The sequence below is a fragment of the Cibotium barometz genome, chromosome 12 (assembly GCF_041138505.1).
Source record: "Cibotium barometz isolate CiBa-2024 chromosome 12, ASM4113850v1, whole genome shotgun sequence".
NCBI classification, from domain to species: Eukaryota; Viridiplantae; Streptophyta; class Polypodiopsida; order Cyatheales; family Cibotiaceae; genus Cibotium; species Cibotium barometz.
The window spans coordinates 24,648,286-24,672,617 of NC_141057.1; the positions used below are offsets into that span (position 1 = coordinate 24,648,286).

At 39.4% G+C, this 24,332-nt stretch overlaps 1 protein-coding gene across 1 annotated transcript in view; it reads right to left on the minus strand.

Annotated features, from left to right (window-relative positions):
* Positions 1–6,961: 6,961 nt before the first annotated feature.
* The window catches only part of LOC147633206 (subtilisin-like protease SBT2.5), a 37,116-nt gene continuing 19,745 nt past the window's right edge, over positions 6,962–24,332 (minus strand). Inside the window, exons 3-10 of the mRNA XM_086805820.1 lie at positions 14,568–14,968; positions 14,122–14,217; positions 13,971–14,040; positions 13,275–13,557; positions 11,463–11,794; positions 11,103–11,346; positions 8,135–8,401; positions 6,962–7,463 (exon numbers count right to left, since the gene is read on the minus strand). Of these exons, the coding sequence (XP_086661946.1) occupies positions 7,021–7,463; positions 8,135–8,401; positions 11,103–11,346; positions 11,463–11,794; positions 13,275–13,557; positions 13,971–14,040; positions 14,122–14,217; positions 14,568–14,968 (2,136 nt within the window). The 3' untranslated portion in view covers positions 6,962–7,020. The remainder of the gene's footprint in view (positions 7,464–8,134; positions 8,402–11,102; positions 11,347–11,462; positions 11,795–13,274; positions 13,558–13,970; positions 14,041–14,121; positions 14,218–14,567; positions 14,969–24,332) is intronic.

The window sequence follows — 24,332 nt, forward strand, 5'->3', positions numbered from 1 at the left end:
CACCAGCTTGTAGAGCACCCTTGAAAACCCATAGGGCCAAGAGGAATCAAAAACTGTCTTCACCAACTTGTAGAGCACCCTTGAAAACCCCTAGGGACAGGAGGAAGTAGAGCAATGTCTTCTGTGTAAGTGTAGATCTCCAGTTCTCTTCAAAAAAAAGGTGCTGGCGAATTCTCAAAAATCTGCAGTTCTAGAAGGCAGTTTGATGAACTGATTTGATGGGCTGGAGCATAAGGCTTCTGGCTATGTGTGGCTAAAGGCTTGAAAAAGATGTAAGATAATGGGCTCATAAATTTGATGGATTCTAGGCTAGGCTCTGATACCATGTTGAATTTGTAGCAATGTGATGAGCTATGGTGGATCAAATGCTAGAATCAACATCATTGGAAAAGAGATTAGATGATAATTAAGACGTGATTAGTGAGCAATTGATACCTTAAAATGCTAGAATCAACATCATTAGAAAAGAGATTAGATGATAATTAAGATGTGATTAGTGAGCAATTAACTGATAGCTTAATGTAGGCATGGATAATCAAAAACCAACAAATTCTCATTAGGCCAATGCCTCAATTTATAGAGTTTACATCCAAGCATCTAATCCCACTGATCTCTTCTTGATTCACTCCACCTCTTTTGCTTGATTCTCTCCACCTCTTCCCAAAATATCTCCACACCTCCTAAATCTTCTCATGCTACCCTTTATTCTCTCCTAGTAGATACTTCTCACCTTTTCACAGCTTCTCTCACATTTACAGATTCTCTTTTATAGCCTCTTGCTAAGGGCTTGTTCCTACACACACCCTATTCACTTGTATATCTCAACACCTCCCTCAAGTGAATAATCCTAGCACACCTGGACCCTATACCAAGTTTCCCTCTTACTTGGTAGTCCATCTCGCGACTAGTGCCTCGAGTCCCTAAACTCATAGTCCTTGACTCTCTCTCTCTCTCTATATATATATATATATATGTGTGTGTGTGTGTGTGTGTGTGTGTGTCCAAGGCTACTACAATTGCCCGTGACCTTGACTAAAGTGCTCACACATACATCTACCACATGGCCTACATCATCGGTAGCTCAGAGGCGGTTTTATTCTGTTGGGGCAAGTTGCATTGGGTTGTGGGATTCTCTCTCTCTCTCTCTCTCTCTCTCTCTCTCTCTCTCTCTCTCTCTCTCTCTCTCTCTCTCTCTCTCTCTCTCTCTCTCAGAAAAGATGATCTGACTCCACTTCCTTAGGAGCCTCCATGAAGTTTGCCGATGTCGTTCCTTCTCCATTGGATTTGTTGTAGCAGTCTCTTGCCATGTGTCATGGCTTTCCACAGTTGTGGTGGCAAGTAAAGTTCCTTCTTCTACTCTGCCTCTTTCTCGTCCTCATCCTCGAGAGAATCCTTCTTGGGTGAAGGATGCTTTTTCTTCTCTAGCTGTTGAGTCCAGCCATTTCTTCTCTTTGACCCTTGTCTCTTGCTCTAGTATAGCTTCTATCTCGTGCAGCTTCAATTCAGGCACATTCTTTAATGTTGCTACAATGTTTTCATATTTAGCTTTGTCCACACTCTTCAGAAGCACTGCTAGTGCCTCATCATTTTCTACCTTCTTGCCAATGGCTGCGAGTTGTTGCTTAATGCTTTTATATTTGTTCAAGTGTGTGATTAAAGGTTCACTTTCCTTCATATCCACTTTGTAGAATTGCATTAACAGATTTATCTTTGAATTTGTTGCTTGAGTGCCAAATAATTTATTGAGTTCATTCCATGCATCTTTTGCCCATAGTATCCCTGTGATGTGATGAATGATTTCATCATTTAAACTGAGTGCGATAAGTCCTAATGCTTTCTTATTCTTGCTCTTCCACTCATTTTTCCACTCACCTTTGGGCATTCATCTCTTCCCTGAACTAGCCCCCACAGATTTTTCCTCATGAGTAGATACATGGTTTCTGTTTGCCATGTTTAAAACTGCTCCCCATTAAATTTGGCTATCTCTTGTGCCGTGCTCATGATGATGTGAAGGGGGTCTTACCTCTTGATCCAATTTCAAGATTCAAGGAGGGCAGTGTCTACCCTTTTACAACTCAATCTGGTGTTTAGCTGATGATTACAAACAGATTTATCAGCATAAATTCACCAAAAATAACATTAAACCAAGGGTAACAAATCTAGTACTGAATGGTTGGAGTATCAAACCATCCCCGAATTGCAATCTGAAATTATAGGGATCTTTATCAGATACCCAATGGTTAATTTGAACCCTCAATTGTACCAAAATACAGTTATTAGTTTTGATTAGCAAAATAATCCTCTGTTTTGTGTGCAAAAAAAAAAGTATACGGGGAGTCCAGTTTTGGGGCCTTAGAATTCAAATGAGCTCAACCCCTTTCAAGGCCATCAATAGCAGTTAATCTAGTAGAGGATTAAGCCAAGAAATACAAGATTTGACCAAACATTGAATGCTTAATCTCTGTTTTACCAAAGTCACGTGCAGATTTGATGGAGAGCTTGGATCTCACTGTAGACTTGATGAAATCAAAAACTGTCTTCACCAGCTTGTAGAGCACCCTTGTAAACCCCTAGGGGGCCAAGAGGAATTAGAGCAATCTCTTCTATGTAAGTGTAGATCTCTAGTTCTCTTCAGAAAAAAGGCACTGGAGAATTCGCAAAAATCTACAATTCTAGAAGGTGGTTTAACGAATTGCTTTTATGGGCTGGAGCATAAGGCTTGTGGCTATGTGTGGCTAAAGGCTTGAAGCCTATTGTTAAGCCTGGAGCATAAGGCTTGTGGCTATGTGTGGCTAAAGGCTTGAAGCCTGTTGTTAAGCCTGGAGGGAGATCAAGCCCCTCCACCAGCTGGGGGTACAGAAGCTCTTTGAAAAAGAGGTTAAAAAACTTGATTATCTACTAATCTTGATTAGCTAGGTGATTAGCAAGATTATGGACTCATAAATTTGATGGATTCTAGGCTAGGCTCTGATACCATGTTAAATTTGCAGCAATGTGATAAACTATGGTGGATCAAATGCTAGAATCAACATCATTAGAAAAGAGTTTAGATGATAATTAAGACGTGATTAGTGAGCAATTAACTGATAGCTTAATGTAGGCATTAGAAAAGAGTTTAGATGATAATTAAGACGTGATTAGTGAGCAATTATGATAGCTTAATGTAGGCATGGATAATAAAAAATTAGCAAATTTTCATTAGGCCAATGCCTCAATTTATAGAGTTTACATCCACCTAATCCCACTGATCTCTCCTTGATTCACTCCACCTCTTTTGCTTGATTCTCTCCACCTCTTCCCAGAATATCTCCACACCTCCTAAATCTTCTCATGCTACCCTTTATTCTCTCCTAGTAGATACTTCTCACCTTTTCAGAGCTTCTCTCACATTTACAGATTCTCTTTTACAGCCTCTTGCTAAGGGCTTGTTCCCACACACACCCTATTCACTTGTATATTTCAACACCTCCCCTCAAGTGAATAATCCTAGCACACCTAGACCCTATACCAAGTTTCCCTCTTACTTATATATTTCAACACCTCCCCTCAAGTGAATAATCCTAGCACACCTAGACCCTATACCAAGTTTCCCTCTTACTTGGTAGTCCGTGAGTGACTAGTGCCTCGAGTCCCTAAACTCATAGTCCTTGACACACACACACTATCTCTCTCTCTCTCTCTATGTGTCCAAGGCTACTACAAGGGCCCGTGACCTTGACTAAAGTGCTCACACATACATCTACCACATGGCCTACATCATCGGTGGCTCAGAGGTGGTTTTACTCTGTTGGGGTAGGTTACATTGGGTTGTGGGGTTTCTCTCTCTCTCTCTCTCTCTCTCTCTCTCTCAGAAAAGATTATCTGACTCCACTTCCTTAGGAGCTTCCATGAAGTTTGCCGATGTCGTTCCTTCTCCACTGGGTTTGCTGTAGCAGTCTCTTGCCATGTGTCCTCGCTTTCCACAGTTGTGGCAAGTGAAGGACCTTCCTCCTACTCTGCCTCTTCCTCATCCTTGTCCTCAAGAGAATCCTCCTTGGGTGAAGAATGCTTTTTCTTCTTCAACTATTGAGTCCAGCCATTTCTTCTCTTTGACCCTGGTCTCTTTCTCTAGTAGAGCTCCTTCTATCTCGTGTAGCTTCAATTCAGGTACATTCTTAAATGTTGCTATAATGTTTTTATATTCACCTTTGTCCACACTCTTCAGAAGCACTACTAGTGCCTCATCATCTTCTACCTTCTTGTTGCCAATGGCTGCGAGTTGTTGCTTGATGCTTTTATATTTGTTCGTGTGATTAAAGGTTCACTTTCCTTCATATCCACTTTGTAGAATTGCATTCACAGATTTATCTTTGAATTTTTTGCTTGAGTGCCGCGAATAATTTATTGAGTTCATCCCATGCATCTTTTGCCCATTGTATCCCTGTGATGTGATGAATGATTTCATCATTTAAACTGAGTGCGATATGTCCTAATGCTTTCTCATTCATGCTCTTCCACTCATTTCATTAGGAACTCAATGGAGTCTTCTTGGGCCCTTTTGTTTGGCAGTTTAAGGGAGTCAAACCTTTTCTCTTAAGAAGAAACGTTTTCTAATTAGAAGCTTCAAAACGGCTACTTTATTCGAATTTGAATTTTGGGGGAAAAATGGAATTTAAAATCTAGCGGATAAAACCATATCATGTAACATATCTATGGAAAGCTCTTGATGCGTAGATCACGGATCTGTAATCTCCGCTCAAATCGGAGCTTGTATGTAGAAGTTATGGAGGTCCGAAAATTGTAAAATTGTCCCCTCCCCTTTTTGGGGAAAAAAGTGCACCCTTTGACCACTCTTACACCTCTCTTACAAACCATTGGTTTTTGCTTACATGGCGGGCTCCTATTTGTCAAAAAGTTAAACGTTTCCATAACCTCATGGCAAATTAAAGGGCCCAAAAAGACTCCATTGAGTTCCTAATGTCCCACTCACCTCTGGGCATTCATCTCTTCCCTCAACTAGCCCCCATAGATTTTTCCTCATGAGTAGATACATGGTTTTTGTTTGCCTTGTAGAAAACTGCTCCCAATTAAATTTGTCTATCTCTTGTGCCGTGCTCATGATGATGTGAAGGGGATCTTACCTCGATCCAATTTCAAGATTCAAGGGCAGTGTCTACCCTTTTACAACTCAATCTCGTGTTTAGCTGATGATTAAACAGATTTATGAGCATAAATTCACTAGAAATTACATTAAGCCAAGGGTAAAAAATCTATACTGAATGGTTGGAGTATCAAACCATCTCCGAATTGCAATCTGAAGTTATAGGGATCTGTATCAGATACCCAATGGTTAATTTGAACCCTCAATTGCACCAAAATACCCTTCAGAAAAAAGGCGCTTATGAGTTCGCAAAAATCTGTAGTTCTAGAAGGCCGTTTGACAAATTGCTTTTTTGATGGGCTGGAGCATAAGGCTTGTGGCTATGTGTGACTAAAGGCTTGAAACCTATTGTTAAGCCTAGAGGGAGATCAAGCCCCTCACCAGCTGGGGGTACAGAAGCTCTTTGAAAAAGAGGTAAAAAAACTTGATTATCTACTAATGTTGATTAGCTAGGTGATTAGCAAGATAATGGGCTCATAAATTTGATGGATTCTAGGCTAGGCTCTGATACCATGTTAAATTTGCAGCAATGTGATGAGCTATGGTGGATCAAATGCTAGAATCAACATCATTAGAGAAGAGATTAGATGATGTGATTAGTGAGTAATTAACTAATTACGATGTGGTTAATGAGTAATTAACTAATAGCTTAATGTAGGCATGGATAATTAAGATGTGATTAGTGAGCAATTAACTAATAGCTTAATGTAGGCATGGATAATCAAAAACCACCAAATTCTCATTAGGCCAATGCCTCAATTTATAGAGTTTACATCCAAGCATCTAATCCCACTGATCTCTCCTTGATTCACTCCACCTCTTTTGCTTGATTCTCTCCATCTCTTCCCAAAATATCTCCACACCTTCTAAATCTTCTCATTCTACCCTTTATTCTCTCCTAGTAGATACTTCTCACCTTTTCACAGCTTCTCTCACATTTACAGATTCTCTTTTATAGCCTCTTGCTAAGGGCTTGTTCCCGCACACACCCTATTCACATTTATATTTCAACACCTCCCCTCAAGTGAATAATCCTAGCGCACCTGGACCCTATACCAAGTTTCCCTCTTACCATGACTAGTGCCTCGAGTCCCTAAACTTATAGTCCTTGACACACACACACACTCTCTCTCTCTCTCTCTCTCTCTCTCTCTCTCTCTCTCTCTCTCTCTCTCTCTCTCTCTCTCTCTCTATATGTCCAAGGCTACTACAAGTGCCCGTGACCTTGACTAAAGTGCTCACACATACATCTACCACATGGCCTATATCATCAGTGACACAGAGGTGGCTTTACTCTATTGGGGCAGGTTACATTGGGTTGTGGGGTTTCTCTCTCTCTCTCTCTCTCTCTCTCTCTCTCTCTCTCCTCACAAAAAATATGATCTGACTCCACTTCCTTAGGAGCCTCCATCATGAAGTTTGCCGATGTCACACACACACACACACACACACACACACACAGAGCCATGCTAGATCAAGGAGAGTGGTTATAAGGTGAGGAGGTAACTAGGAAAGGGGATAAGGGAAACATCAAGATATAGCATTGTTGGAACCCTTACACAAATGATTTAGTTAAATGGACCACATTGGTACCCCATTCAAACAATGCAACCTATGGATTAAAAACACTTGTTCGGGTGAATATGTAAGAGATTGAATGGTTTGAATTTGAGAATATTGAGTTTATTATGCATATAGCGTTATCTTAAAATTTTCACATAATCAATGACCCAAAAATTCCTTAATTTAAGATAACACATTTAGGTTCAATTCCTTAATTTAAGATAACACATTATCTCTACATGAATTGATCACACATGAAATATAAGGTAGAGTTTTTGAAGATTCATGCTCAATGCTTAATCAAGCAGTACGGGAGATTAGGTGTGGAGAGTAGAAGAGATGGCAAATGGGATTCTAGGAGAGTGGCCTTGGTCTCCATGAAAAGCAATCTCACCAAATTGAAATTTTTGGTGGTGAAGTGAGCTACTAGTAGACAATGTAGGTATGGAGAGATTGAAGTTAAGGTTTAGGGATGATCCAGGTTGGAGATTAAAAGTTTCTGGTGAAACACTCACTTCAATAAGAGGATTGTGATGGTGATGTTTCACATTAGCATTGTATGTTTCCATAGTTTTAGCTACACTTGTAATCTTCCTTGTCAATTGAAGGCTCCCAGTTAAGAGTGCGATGGTTAGTGATGGCATGTTTAAATCAGATACATTGCTTATGGGGTCATGGCACCTTATCCCTATTGCTCTATAGACCTCATCCTCACTAACTCCTGGTACAGAGCATGCAAAGTTGATGTAGTCTTCAAATCCTACATCCAAGTCATCATTAAAAAGAATAAATGAGAATAAGGTTCCTTTATAAGGAATAACAAAATTAAAATTCTACATCTAATCCATCCTTTAATAAAGTAAATGAAGATGAGATTTCTTTTGTAAAATCTAAAGAAATAAAACTTTTCAAATCCCATTAGGAACTAAACCCATGAGAAGAAGATTGATTGACACAACAATGAAAGGGAAATTTTAATAATAAGTTATTGTTAATTTTTGTCCACACAAACATTGAATTTAAAATGATCTCACATTCTTATTTTAAAAGCCCAATCTAACTTCTTTTACTTGTTATAGGTGGTTTACATAGTTATATGACTTTGAAAACCAAAGTGGATAATTTATTTTTTGAATAACTTGTGTCCATAATTTTACTTTTTTGAATTAGTTTATTTTTAATAACTTGTGCCATGAGAGATGTGCTATAGTTCATTTTATATATGCAAAGCAAGGTAGATATTTGCTAACAAATTATTTTCAAAAACTCACTTCAGCATGCAATAACCTACACCAAAAACAAATCCAAGATCAAGCGAATTTTTGGCATTGAGGAATCTAGATGTGAAGTCATGTGCTATAGTTTATTTTATATATGCAAAATAAGGTAGATATTATTATTATTTAATCATGCTTAAGCATAGAATAAAACCTGCTTCAAAAACAAATCCAGGGTCAAGAGAAGTTTTGGCATTGAGGAATCCAGATCCATAGTCAAATGGGGTTCCATGTGGGTGCTTTGTAGATCCTTGATTAGTGATGGGCATTCTCATGTTATCCTTTGTAGTTGCTGTAGTAGATAGTGCAGAGGCAATGGCTGCAGGGCTCCACATTGGGTTCATTTGTTTAATGAGAGCGGCTACTCCAGCTACATGGGGAGCTGCCATACTTGTTCCTGATAAACAAGCAAATCTAGCACCTATATACAACAACAAAAAGATAAGAATAAGAAGATTAAGACATTTAATGATAGGTAATCTATTCAAGGCATTATTAGCCTAGTCCTTTCAAATCAAACATCTCAATTTGGAAGTTGTGGTTTAAATCCTAGTTAGAATGGGCATGATTGTTCTAACATACACATGTAGTGTAATAAAATGGTGATTATGATAAGTGGCATCATCCACATGGTCATTTTAGTGTCATTGGCTCTCATTGTCCAAGAACAAAAAAGATTTTTAAAAAATTGATAATTGTCGTGACTTGTTTTGTAACACCCACAAGGTGGTCATGCCACCCACACATTGGTGTGGCCATGATTCATGCTATCGACACATTGGTGCTGTCATGAGTCATGACACCATAAAGATGAAAATAATAAGTTATGGTTGTGACATGCACATAATGCCATATGATAGTTTTGACAACGAAAAATTGTAATTTAAATTTTTCACAACCATACAAAGATGTATAACAAAGATGGGAATACTTTGTCTCACCTTATCATCCAATTAATGGGCAAGAGCCATTATTCATAAATTTAAGAGAGAGGGGGTCTATCATACAAGCTAAAGTTGCTTTTGCCATTATTGAGAATATTTAAGTCGAGTGAGTTTTTTTTTTTGGTTTGTTTTGGTAATACCCCAAAAATTAAGGAGATAAGAAATGGATTTTGTTTTTTGTACAAGCTAAATTTTTACCCATTATTGAGGATTTAATTAGAGTGAGATAACCGTGTTTCTATTTGGTAAACCCCAAAAAATTGAGGAGATTGAGAGTCTAGTGCTTTACTACCAATTTTGAAGTGCCTATAGCTTGGATTTTATTGCCTAAGGGCCAAGCGCCAAGGCCAGATTTCATGTTGTGTTGGTGAATGGTGGTTATAAGTGGTAGTAGAAGTTCTGTGCACATATTGGGCTTCGATGGCCATCATGTTGGGTGAGGAAAAATGTCTATAGGACCGTCTCTTGAGGCCACTAGGGGCCTATAGGAGAACAAACTTAGTGGCCGATTGGAGAACTACCTTCTTGATGATAGATCTTCTACAAACCTTGTTTTATGATCGGCATGCATGTATATGCATAAGAAGGGAGGCATAAATCAATATGTTTTGATGACAATGACATCCTTGGAATAAAATTACAAGAGAGAAAAAGGGGAAGTTAATGTGCGAGAATCCATTTGGTATAGTGCATTATCAAAGCTCTTTGTTCGGTGAAAACAAAAAAATACTCTTGGTTTGAATCCAAATTAGAAGGCTACTTGGTACTCTCCTCGAGGCTCATTAAAGAAAGTCTCATAGTGAAGAACATAGTGTGCTCTCTTCATTATCACTTAATCATTATAATGCATAATGTCTCTCTCTCTCTCTCTCTCTCTCTCTCTCTCTGTCTCTCTGTCTCTCTCTCTCTCTTGCGATGAGCACATCACACACATTTTATTCATTGCTTTGTGGAGTGAGGGGGAGGGGTGGTCCAGTATTGATTGAGCCTATGTCTGGGAGGCAAAAGGGTTTGGCTTATTTACGTGGCTATCGTCGCCAACCCCAGTGTTTGCCAAGCGTATTTTTCTTTTCAAGTCTAAGCATTATATTTGTTGTTTTGTAATGTATAGTGTTTGCCAAGCTTATGTTTCTTTTCAAGTCTAAGCATTATATTTGTTGTTTATATGAACTTTATTAGAAAACTGCATAGGATCATCACGGTTGAAGACCCCAAGTGTTTCCCAATCTTATGTTTCTTTTGAAGCCTAAGCATTACCTTTACTTTTTTGTAATTTATACAAACTTCATTAGAAAACTCCATAGTATCATCATGGTTGGAGATCCTAGTTTATGAGTCACCTATAAAGTGCATAAAGTAATTATTTGGACTTAGACGGTGTTGGGAGAAATGAAAGGTATGAGAATGGTCTTAATAAACACGGCCAAGACTTCATATGGGGCACTTTGAAGGGACGATGAGAAGAGTTATCATTATTAAAGGTGGAGTAACTAGGTGATTAAATATAGCAAGAGAAGATCACCTAAATTTTATATAAGATGGTCATATAGAAAGAGCATATTGCCAGAAATTTATGTAATGATCTCTCGCACACAAACACAAGTACACACATGCACAAAATCAAATGATCTCTTGCACACAAATAAAAGTACATACATGCACATAATCAAACACGTTCACATGTTGATGCACATATGCATACCCACACGTACATACACATACCCAAATAATATGTAAAGTTCACATGTGCATACATAATTTCTCATTCACTAGGGTTAATACGTACATTAGTTCACACAGAGACACATAATCCGCACATTTTAATCTCTTTTGTGTGTTCTCTCTCTCAAAAACGAAGTTTTAAAAAAAGGAAAAGAAATAGCTTTAGAGCTAGTGGAATTGCAGTCTATAAAATGTAAGATGATTGGTGATAGGAAATGGCTTAATTTGTAGGTTGATAATTTGCATTTATAATCAAAATTGTTGGATCTATTAGATGGAGATATATTAATTGTTCCGGTGCTTGTTGCATGTAATTTTTAGTAATCACATCTCTGTCTCTCTCGTCGCAATTTAAGATAATTGATGATAGTAAATGGCTATATTTGTAGATCGATAATTAATTCGGATTCATAATAGAAAGAATGAGATGTTATTTAGGCAAAGATATTAATTTACCGGCGTATTCTGGTGCTTGTTCGACTGGAGCCGCTAAACTATAAGCAGCCCATATGGAATCCCCTGGAGCGATAATGTTAGGTTTCAACAAATTGATGGGTTGCTCGCTGACAAAATTTGCATAAGCAGGACCTCGCGCCGAGAAACTGGTAACCATAGGCGCCCTTAAAGTGAACTCCCCATCCACGTTCCCCTCAATTCTTCCAACTGGGTTTACAGTAAAATTGTAATAACTGTAAAATGCCTGCAGCAGCGATGGCAAACACAAATGATTTTGATCAAAGAAGAAGGCTTATTGTGCATCAGTTTAACGTAAACTAATGAGCTTTTTGCTTGCTTTTCTAATTAAGGTTGTCTTGCCTGCACGTCTTCAGTAAAGTCGAGCACAACAGCAGGTGTTTCCACAATGAAAAGCTCCATGCCGCCATCCGATACATTGCTGATATCCAGAACGAATCCCACCGCGCCAAGATCTTTTGCAGTTTTCTCCACTTGCAGTAAAATTGAGTTGTTCATGATGAAGTCCTGATCATAATTTGAGAAAACACAGAGGATAATGTTTCCCTGGATTAAAGTCTTGTTGTAATATCCAGAATCCTTACAAGGAAAATCGATATCTGGTGAGTATTGCTCTCCAATTAAAGCACTCTCTGCACCAATAATTGGGTACATGATCTCCGCCGGAGTTCCGACTGAAGTACACCAAGGGAAATCAGTAACCTTTCCTCTAACCAGTGAAAAAAGAATGACCCTCAAACTCAAGGAAAATAACAAAGTTATTAAAGAAAGTCAATTGAAAAATTTCATACAAAGAAATTAAATTCTTTAGTCGTTGATGTGCTTGTCTCTTCTATATGATTTAATACTCTAATTAGTAGAATCTTGGAATATGGAACCACTACATTTAACTCAAAAATCAATTTATTATTATTCTGAATCAGGGAAAGATTGTGGGAAACAATTCCCCTAGGCTACACAAAAACAGCATTCCAATTTATTTTTACTGCCTGAAATTTGAAAAACTCCCCTAGAAATATATCAAGCCCTTACAAAAAAGGTTCAAATTTACTAGTTTTTAGTTCAAATACCGGCACAATTGGTTAGTTTATAAGCATGTCCTTATTTTGACTGATAAAAAAAAAGAAGCTTTTATTGAGCCCTAATTCCCCAACATTTTTGTAGTACGGAAAGGCCATAGAGACGCCTTTCCTAGGAGGAAGATTGGGAGCCATGGCTATAGCTGGCGACCCCTCTTCCCTTGGGAAAGGCCGACCGATGGCCTTTCCCAACCCATTACAATTGAGGCCTTGTAAGGACATCAACAGCAGCTAGGAGGGACGACGACCTGGTGCTCAGCCATATAAAGATAGCTCAGCAACTAGAATTCCAAAAATTCCATGATGTGACATGTCAGCATCCTAGAGCATTTTCCTAATTTAATGCAAGGCGATTGAACGCCTCAGATACAGCCTCGACCGACCCACGACCATTACGTTTGGGGAAATGTGCAACATTTTTTGTTGGGGAAAGGTTGACCTTTCCCCTACCTTTCCCAACCATCATTATCTTAGGGAGGCATCCATTCCAATCTTGATAGAGACAACCAAAAAAATAAGAGCTTGGACAACACATCATATTCCTACTTGTGAAATTGACAGGAGGTTACTGCAAGAGTTGCAGCCACATTAGCTTTTATAGAATTCAATCGATGATGGTGCCATGCGAATCAAGGAGATATATATTCTTGAAAAGAAAGGAGTCCCAATTCAATGCTCCATATTTGTTTTCTGTCGACCCATGACCTCCCCATGACAATGATAGAGAGAGTTATATATGCTCATAGGATTACATTATGTATGCTCTTCTAAGCTCGTCCCTTCAGCATAATAAGGATAAATCTCCTAATACCTTATATAGGATATCACCATCATCAATGGCTTTATTGAAAGATCTTGGGCCTTAAAAGTTGAAGGGTGAGAAAAGTCAATCCTTATTTTCACTTGGTCACTAGCTCCAAGAGCCTACAACCTTTCTTTCACTATCGAGTGTTTGTGTATCGGTTGCAATACTCGGCTCGTGAGTGAAAAATAATGAGAACCCATCTTATAATGAGTTCACAAACATAAACCACTTATCATCAAAGCTGTCATGTGGCATCATACATGTACTTACATGATAAAGTTCGCCCCGTTACGGTCACATTATTTCCCAAGGTGATGCCTTGTGGATATGTTCGATCAGTGGTGCTTGCACCCACAGTCATGGTCCAGGGTGCATTGGATCTCATTGAGCTTGCACGTGGCCCATTGTTTCCTGCTGAGTTGGCCGTGAAAACACCAGCTCTTGCAGCATGCAACAAGCCCACATTGAATGCTGATAAGAAAGAAGTGATGTTGTCTGTTGGTGGATCAAAGTTAAGAGAAATGCTTATGACATCCACCCCATCTTCAACAGCCTGCATATACCTCCCCCCAACCAACAACATCAACCACATTTGAAAGAAAAAAAGAATGCAATATTTATTCATCATATTCGAATACAAGTTTGAGAGAGAGAGAGAGAGAGAGAGAGAGAGAGAGAGAGAGAGAGAGAGAGAGAGAGAGAGAGAGGCCTTTAGGTGTACATTTAATGAGACAAAAACAGAAAGATAATTATGAATCTTAGAAGATATAATTCAAACTGAGATATAAAGGCTTACAATCCTACTAGTCAAATTAACAAAACATAGTGGGATTTAAGTAAGATTTAATGTTTTTGAGATTTTTATAGTGATGATTATGATAATTTGTTGTAAACAGTACTAGGCTGGCCTCCTGGTCCTTTTGTAGAGTTATGGGGCAAGAACTTGAGAGAGAATTGCTATGTTACCTGCTCAATAGCTGCCACTACATCAGCTTCCTCTGCCGAGTTCGAGTAAAGACAACGATAGGCTGCAATACTGTGGTGACCTAAAGCTGTGTTAGATATACAAATTTTCCTGCAGACATTCGTTTTATCAAATCATGATGGTTATACTCACCGTGCACGTGGAGCCATACCACTCGCATTTCCAAAATTCACACCATTCACGATAACTGGGATGCCGTGATTTCCTCCTGCAGTAGATGCAGTGTGCCTGTGACACAAAGCTAGTAAATTCAAGTTTCAATTCATGTATTGTTTCCATTGAATAGGGATCTCTCTCTCTCTCTCTCTCTCTCTCTCTCTCTCTCTCTCTCCCTCTCGATAATAATAATAATAATTGTTATATCCATTTAATAGAGTTCTCTCTCTCCCTCTCTCTCTCTCTCTCTCTCTCTCTCTCTCTCTCTCTCTCTCGACGCGCATTGATTATAACTGTTGTTTCCATTGAATACAGTCGGCTGTTCTCTCTCTCTCTCTCTCTCTCTCTCTCTGTCTCTCTCTCTCTCTCTGTCTCTGTGTCTCTGCGAGCATGCAAGTATTTCTTTGGTAGAAAGCACTTACGTTCCATGGCCGTCCTGATCAAAAGGCGACTCCACGTCCTGTGAGGCATTGAAGCTTCCAGAGGCTTTGGCGGCCTTGTTGAAGAAGCGAGCTGCAATGAGCTTTCCGTTGCAGGACCCCGTGGGGAACATGGGCCCGACATCACACTGCCCGTGGAAGTGCGGTAGCGTTGTATTGTATGGCTTGGATGGATCATTGTTCTGGAAGCTGGGATGCGAGGCGTCAATGCCGGTATCCACGACTCCGATCACCACTCCCTCCCCCGCATTCTCCTCCCCTCCTACCGTCGACCATGCCCCTGTCGGCAAGCCTAGAAATTCCGGCGTGTGCGTTGTATCAAGCTTTGCCCTCCGGCTCTTGTAAACATGCCGGACTCCAGATGCCCATTTTATTGATTCCCTCTGCAGTGTGCACCAGCCTCTTACAATCAGTCTATCAAATTTCCATAACAAAAATTATAGGACCACAACAAATACTTTGGTAAAGAAGAACATTATTTCATTTTGGTCGGCCCCATCTGGAATACATCTTTGAGCGAACCTTATCTGAATCATTTTTACCATCTTTGAGTGAACCTTGGTTGAATTTCTTTTAACCATAGGTCAAAGAGGGAACATTAATTTTTAACAAAGATCTCTTTCTCACATGGACCCAAGAAAGTAACTCTTGCTTGTTCTCCTCATCCAAATCTTGCAAGACTTAGGGTTTGATGGAGACACATTGAGAGATTCGTTGAATTCTATGCATCCAAGCATCAATAGATATGATGAGAGAGAGGCCAATCACAAGGGAAGCTCCCTTGACCATACGGGAATTAGAAAGAGTTCAAGATGCACCTCCAACAAAAAAGAAGCTTCCGCCTAAGTGACCGTAAGTCTTCTTTCCAATAAATTTATTGATTTTTTTTTTCATGCATATCAAAGTACATGTATTGCTTTTTATGCATGCACATATATAAGCTTATGTATGTGTGTGCTTATGAGGCTATCATCCCTTGTCTCCACATATGGTCTCCCATACCTGTCATCCTTCCCTTCATGGTAACCTTTTCACTAAAAACCTTGCCATGTCTCCAATTCCACTCCAAATAAGATGAAGATCTGTCCATCTGTTCAGGGATTTAATATTCACGTGATCACAAGATTTTTTGTGATAATAACACATGTGAACAAGTTATTCACATGTTCTCATGTCACCGTTCACAAAATAACAGGTCACTTGCCATTTGGGAATCCCTTAAAAGCTTGGCTACACATGGGAATAAGCTATTCACATGTTTTCATGTTACCTTCTTCACATAATAACAAGTCAGTGGCCACCTAAGAAGATTTTTTATGCCCGACAAAGATAATTTTTTTATGCCCTTGTGAAAGCTTTGTGAATATAACATGTGATCACAAGATTTTTTGTGTTATTAATATATGTTATTAACATGTTCACATGTTCTCCTTTACGTCAGTGAAATCCCTGCATCTGTTCCACTTTTTTCCCTAGCCCATCATACTATGTCCTTGAACACTTTTTTTGGTCTTCTCTTCTTGAGTATTAAGTCTCGCACCCTCACTCCACCACTTGGATGATCATTATTCTTTTTGTTGGAACCATTTTCCTAAAAGCCTTTCATGGTATGTCCTAAGAGGCATTTAACTCATAGGGTTGCCATTCCTGTTGGATCTTATGGAATAGCACCAACCAACCTCTTGGGAACTTCCTCCATGTCTTGTGTTACTCACCTTGGACTGTGCACCTTCATCTAGGAGACTAACAATATTTACCATTGTTGTTGACCATGAAGCTCTTATACCAATCTTACATGCATGGAAGCTCCATGTCTTATTTTCAGCCCTAAACACCTTTCATAGGAATACATAGATGAAAAATGCAAAGAAGAGAAAGAGATAGCTGCATTTTCAATATATTCATATAGTACAAAAAGGGTACATATCAAATCAGACGAGATTTGTGCATCTATTCCACTTTATCTGCTAGCCTTCATGCCCTGTCCTTGAACACTTTCTTTGGTCTTCTTTTCTTGAGTATTAAGTGTGGCATCCTCACTCCACCCCGTACACGCCTTTTTTGGTATGATCCAAGTGGCATCTGACTCACAAGGCTACCATTCCCCTGGGGTCTCGTGGAACACCACCAACCAACCACTTGGGAACTTCTTCCATGTCTTGTGTTACTCTTGTTGGATTGTTTGCCTTCATCTAGAACACCATAAGTGTTTAGCATTATTGAACCTAACGCTCTGATACCAATGTTACATACACACAAGCTCTGTGTCTTCTTTCATCCCTAAACACCATTCATAGGAACACATAGATCATGTAAATTGCAAATAAGAGATGGAGAGAAGAGAGAGATATAACTATATTCTCAATTTATTCATATAGAACAAAAAGGGTACATGTTCTTCGTAGCCATAAGCATGCTATGAAAAGCTAGTCTTGGACTTCAAAAGTTCTAATCTATGATCCAATCCAAAAAGAAATGAGATGAATCAAACAATTCTTGATTGAGCCTTTCTATAGGCCTAGGGACACCAATATATTTTGGTCACCTACTACTGTCGGTCTAGCATCTATCCCTAGCCAGAGTAGTCCTCACACACCTGGCCAACCAAGTCTTGATTTCAAGGGATCCTTCTTGGTGTCTTTCAGCGCCCTGCTCATTCCCTAAATCTTCTATTGTTAGCTTTCAGAGATTAGCCCTATGATAAGCATGCCCATGTTCATGAACATGACATCCTGATGCACTTCTACTACATACATGATGACCTAAGACCAAAAGAGTGAATAGATAATTTCTACAATTGAAGCCTAAAGCTTATATAGGCTTGAATATGCTGGTCGGGTAGATGTAGGGGCTATCAACTTGTTTATATGTCAATGACCTGATAAATTCAACATTAAATGTTCACATTTGGGACCTTAATACTGTTCATGCTACCATAGTGACCGCATGATGCTACTGAATGCTCACATAAGACCATATCATAGTCTCGCTAATATGCTAAATGTTATCTAAACCAAGGAATATGTTGAGATTTATGCCATGGCAGTACAGGCATGCATGTGACATTCCCCTCCTACTAAACTTGATGACAGGGCAAGTACTCTATCATCCTTTCATCCTCCTTGGACTACTCACTTTGGCTTACTACTCTGACTGAACACTGTCCACTTTAAAACTCCACTTTAAGTCTTGATGAAGAACGGAGCATCTCTTCCACTGTTGTCCCCATTCCTATTCCCTTTCCCTTAATGTAGCCGGTGGTGGGTCACCTGTGCTGGAACTTGTCATGCTTGTTTGCTAGGCCTTTGGAACTGATATGAGAGAAAAATAATGTACTAGTTTTGAGTACATACTCCCAGAGAATGCTTTCCTCCAACATTGCCTTGCAAACCACTCCATCTGCTACCTTGGTTGCATTTTGTTGATGCATCTGTATATCTTCTTCCGGCAATGTGCTTACTATTGGGGCTGAGCCTAATGCTCTAATACCAATGTTACATGCCTAATTGTAAAACGCAAAGAAGATATGCAGAGAAGAGAGAGAGATAGCTGTATTTTTAGTATATTCATAGAGTACAAAAAGGCTACATGTTCTTGGCAGCAATATGCATGCATGCCTTGAAAAGGTAGTCTTGGAATTTAAAAGTCCTACTCTATGATCTAGATGCATCAAATAATTATTAGCTAAGTCTATATATAGGCTTTGGGACACCAATATAGTTGAAAGGAATGGATGGGCATCATGGAAAGAAAAACAAGATAAGGTTACATGGAGAGAGGGAGAGCCAAGTAGCAAAAAATTATGAATTGCTTAAGCTAAAGTAAGACTTACAAAGTGCCTTTCTCCTCTCACACAAGATGAGAGATAGCTTCTAGGCTAGGGTTTGATACACACAAACCTTATCTCAACATGAGATGGTTTGCTACACACACACACACACACACACACCTTATCTCAACATGAGCATACAACAATTTCAACACCCCCCCCTTCATTCTAACGATGGGACATGGCCACATGGGACATGGGAAGCTTCTCCTTGGACATACTCATACACCAAAAACAAGGGGAAAAGCCTTTATAACATAGGCTTGTGCAAGAATTGGCTTGTGAGTTACAATGTGTGCTTATTACAACACTCCTTTATCATAGGATTCCCTCATTAGGAGTAGAGGTATTGGATACAAAGTTCTCTGCCTCTTGTTTAGAAGCACGTTGTGGACACCTTGAAGTAGTGTTCCCTTTCTCTCCACACTTGCTACATTTAAGCTTATGGGGATACCTTTTGAAACATTGATCGGCTATATGCCCTTTTTGTTACAATAAGAGCATTTAAGATTATGCTTCATGACAAGAGCCTCATTTTATATGGTAGGAGAATTCAATGTAGATCCTCCATTCTTCACACGTAGTCATTGATATTCTTCAAGGAGAGCCTCCTTGATGCCTTCGAAGGTAGGGCTGGGAAGGTGCTTTATGGTGGTGATGAGGTTGGAGAACTCATCAGGCATTTCCTTAAGAAGAACCGCCATGGTATCCTCCTTTTCGGTTCTTGCATCAATGCTTGAAATTTGTCCCATTATCCTCTTCATGTTGCTTATGAAGCCTCAAAGGGACTCTCCACTGTTCAAAGGCCAAAAAATTTCACCTTGAGAGAGATACGGGAGTGCTTGCCCTTTGCTCCATACAACTTTGCCATCTCATCCCACATTTCCTTAGCGGTCTTCATGTTGACAACATGATGGATGAGATTTTTTTCCATATTTAGAGCTATAATGGACTAAGCTCATTCATCATCTTCCACAACTTTGGAATCATTAAAATCCACCACATTCGTGCCTTTCACCAAAGGGCCACAAACCCTTTCCCATGAGAGTATACCACACTTGGGTGAAACCCTTGTCCATTTTGAACTTGTCAATGACATATGTGTCTTTTGACATGATGATGATGGGGAGGTAGGAGACGTCTTACTACTTTCCTTATAGAATAGCAAGAGCAGTGTCTAGATCCTTTACAAACTAGATGCCTTAATACGAAAGAAGAAAAGCAAGCTTAATGATTGTAAAAACTATAAAGAAATTGCATATGAAAACACTCTATTTGGGGATCTTTTACACCATTTAAAAAAATGAGGCTAATGGTTGACCCTTAGATGGTGGTGGAGGTGGCATAATGTAGCATGCAAAGGCGTGTGTCCTTAGCTAGGTGGAGGATAGCCTTACATTCATCCCGAGAGCTGTGTTGGAGAGAGGAGGCGATAGCTGGGAGGTGGAGAGGATGACAGGTTGAGCAAGGGAAGTGTGGATAAAGCAAGGAGACATCAAGATGCTACACAAAAGTGGACGGGCCAGCAACTGAAGTTTAAGGCTTGTTTAATACTTCTAGCAAGTATTATAAGCCTTATATTAAGGCTTGTTTAATACTTCTAACAAGTATTATAAGCCTTATATTAAGGCTTTATAGCTGCCTACTTCCACGTAGAGAATGAGTGTTGGAGCCCAGTGTAGCCAATGTTTACCTCCTCATTCGATTGTTAAGAGGTGAAATCCGTTGAAGGTAGCAAGAGCCTGGGTGAGTTGCACTTGGAGAAGAGACGCCTTGATATGATTGGTTGTGATACCAAGTTGAAACAAATGGATGAGAACGGAAATACAAACAAGATAAGGTTATGTGGAGAGAGGGAGGGCCAAGTAGCAAAAATCTTATGAATTTCTTAAGCTAAAATAAAACTTACAAAGTGCCTTTCTCCACTCACACAATATGCGAGAGAGTTGATCCCTTTATAGCTTCTAGGATAGGGTTTAATACACACTAACCTTATCTCAACGTGAGATGGTTTGCTACACACACACACACACCTTCTCAACATGAGCATACAACAATTTCAACACCCCCCCTTAATGCTAACCATGGGACATGGCCACATGGGACATGGGAAGGCCTTGGACATATACTCATACACCAAAAACAAGGGAAAAATTCTTTATAACATAGGCTTGTGAGTTACATGTGTGCTTTACAACACTCCTTTATCATAGGAGTCCCTCATTAGGAGTAGAGATATTGGATACAAAGTTCCCTGCCTCTTGTTTAGAAGCATGTTGTGGACACCTTGAAGTAGTGTGCCCTTGATCTCCACACTTACTACATTTGAGCTTATGGGGATACCTTTTGAAACATTGATCGGCCGTATTCCCTTTTTTGTTACAATAAGAGCATTCAAGGTTATGCTTCATGTGGCAAGAGCCTCATTTGATGTAGTAGGAGAAGTCGATGTAGAACCTCCATTCTTCACATGTAGTCATTGATCTTCTTCAAGGAGAGCCACCTCGATGCCTTCGAAGGTAGGGTTGGGAAGATGCTTTAGGGTGGTGACATGGTTGGAGAACTCATCGGGCATTTCCTTGAGAAGAACAACCATGGTATCATCCTCTTCGATTCTTGCATCAATGCTTTCAAGTTGTTCCATGTTGCATGACGAATGAAGATCAATACAAGGATGCAACAAAAAAGACACTTAGGGCTCTTGAAAAGAGTTCAAAGTTGTAGATGAATGTGGGAGAGGGCTTGACAATAATCCCACATGGGAACTTTTGGCAGTTCTAGAATTTTTGTATAAAAGGTCGCCCATTTGAGAGCTAGGGAGGACTCTTTGGTCATTTGGTTGAGAGGCTCATAGAGAGAGCTTGCTCCATAGCTCCATCTCAAGTGCTCTCCATCTCCATTCATGCTTCAATCTTGTACTCTCTATTCTTTACATTTTCAATGATATGAGGTTTTGGTCTACACACTTGCTAATCTAGATTTCTTAATGATGTTTTGATTTGTGAGTTGTAGAGTGCTTGTGATGAAGCTTGTGCTTGAAATAATGTGTAGTTGAGGCTTGTGTGATAGCTCTTTGCATATTAGGTTCCTTGCATAAGTTGCATTTGTATGCTTAAGTGTAGCCTAATCTTGATGCTTTGATTATGTAAGATTGATTGCTTGAGTGATGAAGAAGGATTGAGTAGGACTAGAAGTCATTAGTGTGTGGTTAACTCTTCTTCTCCCATTCGGGATAGCCTCTATGCGCTAACCGGGTTGCATTCACGGATTGACAAGTGTGTGGGTTGGAGTGTAGCCTCCGCTATGCTATGATGTCCCAAACAATGGCGCCGCTGCCGGGGAACGCACACCTAAGTTAGTGAAGGGTGTTAACCATTACTTCTTACTAAGTGCTCCATTGATTGTAAAATCGTGGATTAGGGTAGATTAGAGTAGAGTTTGCAAGGGCATTGAGTGTGTGATCTCAAGGGCGCCTTGTGTGTTTTCGGTTTTTTGATTAGAAGCAAAAAAACAAAATTAATTAAAACCCCAATGCGGTAGAGAAATCCCGCCATTAATCGGATTTAAGCACTTTCTGTTGTTGCATTGGTGACGGCGTTGGCGAGTGGTAGATAGGAAGTGTTGGAGGCGGCCTTTCTTTTATTGTTTTGTTGTGTTGTTATCGGGTGGGGAGGCATCTCCAACAAGTGCAGCAAAGAAAAAAATAGATAGATATATACATATATATATATATATCTATTTATATATATATATACTTGCAACTGTGGGCGGCCAGCGTTGCTGAAGGCGAAAGTGGGGGCGGCCGACTGAAAGTGGAGGCGGAGGTGTTGCATCTGTAAGGCGGCCAGCTGAAAGCCTGCAGAGAAGGCGGCTTTAAAAAAAATAAATATATATAAATATATATTTTTATATACTGGTGGCGGGGCTGTGCTGCAAGAGGCGCAAAGAAAGAAAACGAGAGCTCGGACGGAAAAAAGAAAGAAAGAAAGAGAAAAAAAAAAAGAGGTTGGGGTTCGCAGTGGCGGCGTCGCGAGGATGGTCTGTAGTCGCACAAGGGCTGCGTTATCCCTCCACTGCCGGGAGAGGGGGGTTGTCATTGCCCCGTTTCTGGCCTGACACGAGGTCCCACCCACTGCAGGGAAAGGCTGCATCGAAAAGCTGCAAGTGTAGAAGGCTGGTAGAAGCGCTCGCGTTGGCTGCATCGAACCGCCGGTAGAAGAAGCTGAGGTGTCTGTAGTGGGCGAAGCAGCAGACGGTGTCTGCAGTGGGCGAAGCTGGCGTAGGCTGGTAGAAGCGCAGGCGAAGGTGCAGCAACTGAAGCGTCGTCTGCATCGTGTGAAGCACTGTGAGGTGTCTGCAGTGGGCGAAGCATTAGATGGCACCTGCAGTGTGAGGTGCAGGTGTCTGCAGTGGGCGAAGCATTAGATGGCACCTGCAGTGTGAGGTGTCTGCAGTAGGCGCAGACGGCAGAAGACGGCGTTGGCCGGTGTGAGGTGTCTACAGTGGGCGCAGACGGTAGAAGGCAATGGAGTATTAGGCATAGCCTGCAGACGACAACAGCTGTACATCGGAGGCGTGGTGGCTGCAGTAGGCAAAGGCCGGTGTGAAGGCGGGCTGCGGTTTGCGAAGCCAGCACAGCAGCAGAGCAGAGGAGGGTGCATTAAAGAATCGGCGCGCCAGCGAAGGATCCGGCGTGCGGTGAGCTGCAAACAGGGGAGGATAAGGTAGGTGGAATTTTCATTTTTTTATTTTTTTAATTTTTTTAATTAATTTTTCATGTTTTTTTTATATTTTTAAATTAAAAAAACAAAAAAAATAATAATATTTTTTTATTAAAAAAAAGAAAAAGAGATTAAAAAAGAAAAAGAAAGAAAAAAGAAAGCAAAACAATTAAATTTAGAAAAAGAAATAAAAAAAAGAAAGAAAAAAAAAGAATAGTAAAAAATTAAAAAGAAAAAAAAAGAAAAACAATTAAATTAAAAAAAAACAATTTTTATTTTTTTGAATACATTGTTCCTTATTTAAATTTTTGCATAAGTAAAGTAGCGTGCATTTTTTATTTTTATTTTTGTAATTACGTGCATAATTAGTAGATTTATATTTTTTGTAATTAGGCACGAAATTTAGTAGTTAAAAAAAACAAACAAACAAACAATTAAAAAAAATCAACAAAAGGAGAAAAAAACAAAAGAAAACAAAAGAAAATTTTAAAAAAAAATTCTATAAATTAAGTGTTTTTTAGGAGTCTATTTTTTTGCATATTTTGTAATTCTTCATTTTTTAATTTTTTGCATAATTAGTGTAACTTGCATTTTTTTAATTTTTGTAATTTTGTGCATAATTAGTATTTTGTTAGCGGGATTCATAATTTTTGTAATTTAAAAAAAATAAAAAAATAAATAAAAACATAAAAAACATAAAATTATTTAAAAAAATCATAATTAAATAAAAATAAAAAAATAGGATAGATAGTTACACCGCACATACTCCTTTTAGTGCATTTAGTGATTAGGTAGGTTAAAAAATATATATATATATATACATATATATATATATATATTATTTAAAAACAAAAAAAAACAAAAACAAAAACAAAACAAAAACACATTAAAAAAAACCAAAAAAAATTTGACCTTATGCACTTGCGGTCGAGACGTCTTGTAGATTCTGCCATAGGGCCTAGGGCACCTTCTAGAGTACCTACGCAAGAAAGTGGGACCCAATCGGTAGGCAATTTGGCAGATATTGCTGAAACCCTTTCTGAATCCCAATCCGATACCCTTTCCTCCAGAACAACTAGTTCATTGTCCATGGACAATCTAGGGCCAACAAATAGTCATCCCGTAGCCCCAAATAGGACACCCTCAAGATCCTTTAATCCATTTGAAGCCGACACCATGGGGTTAACACTCAATGTG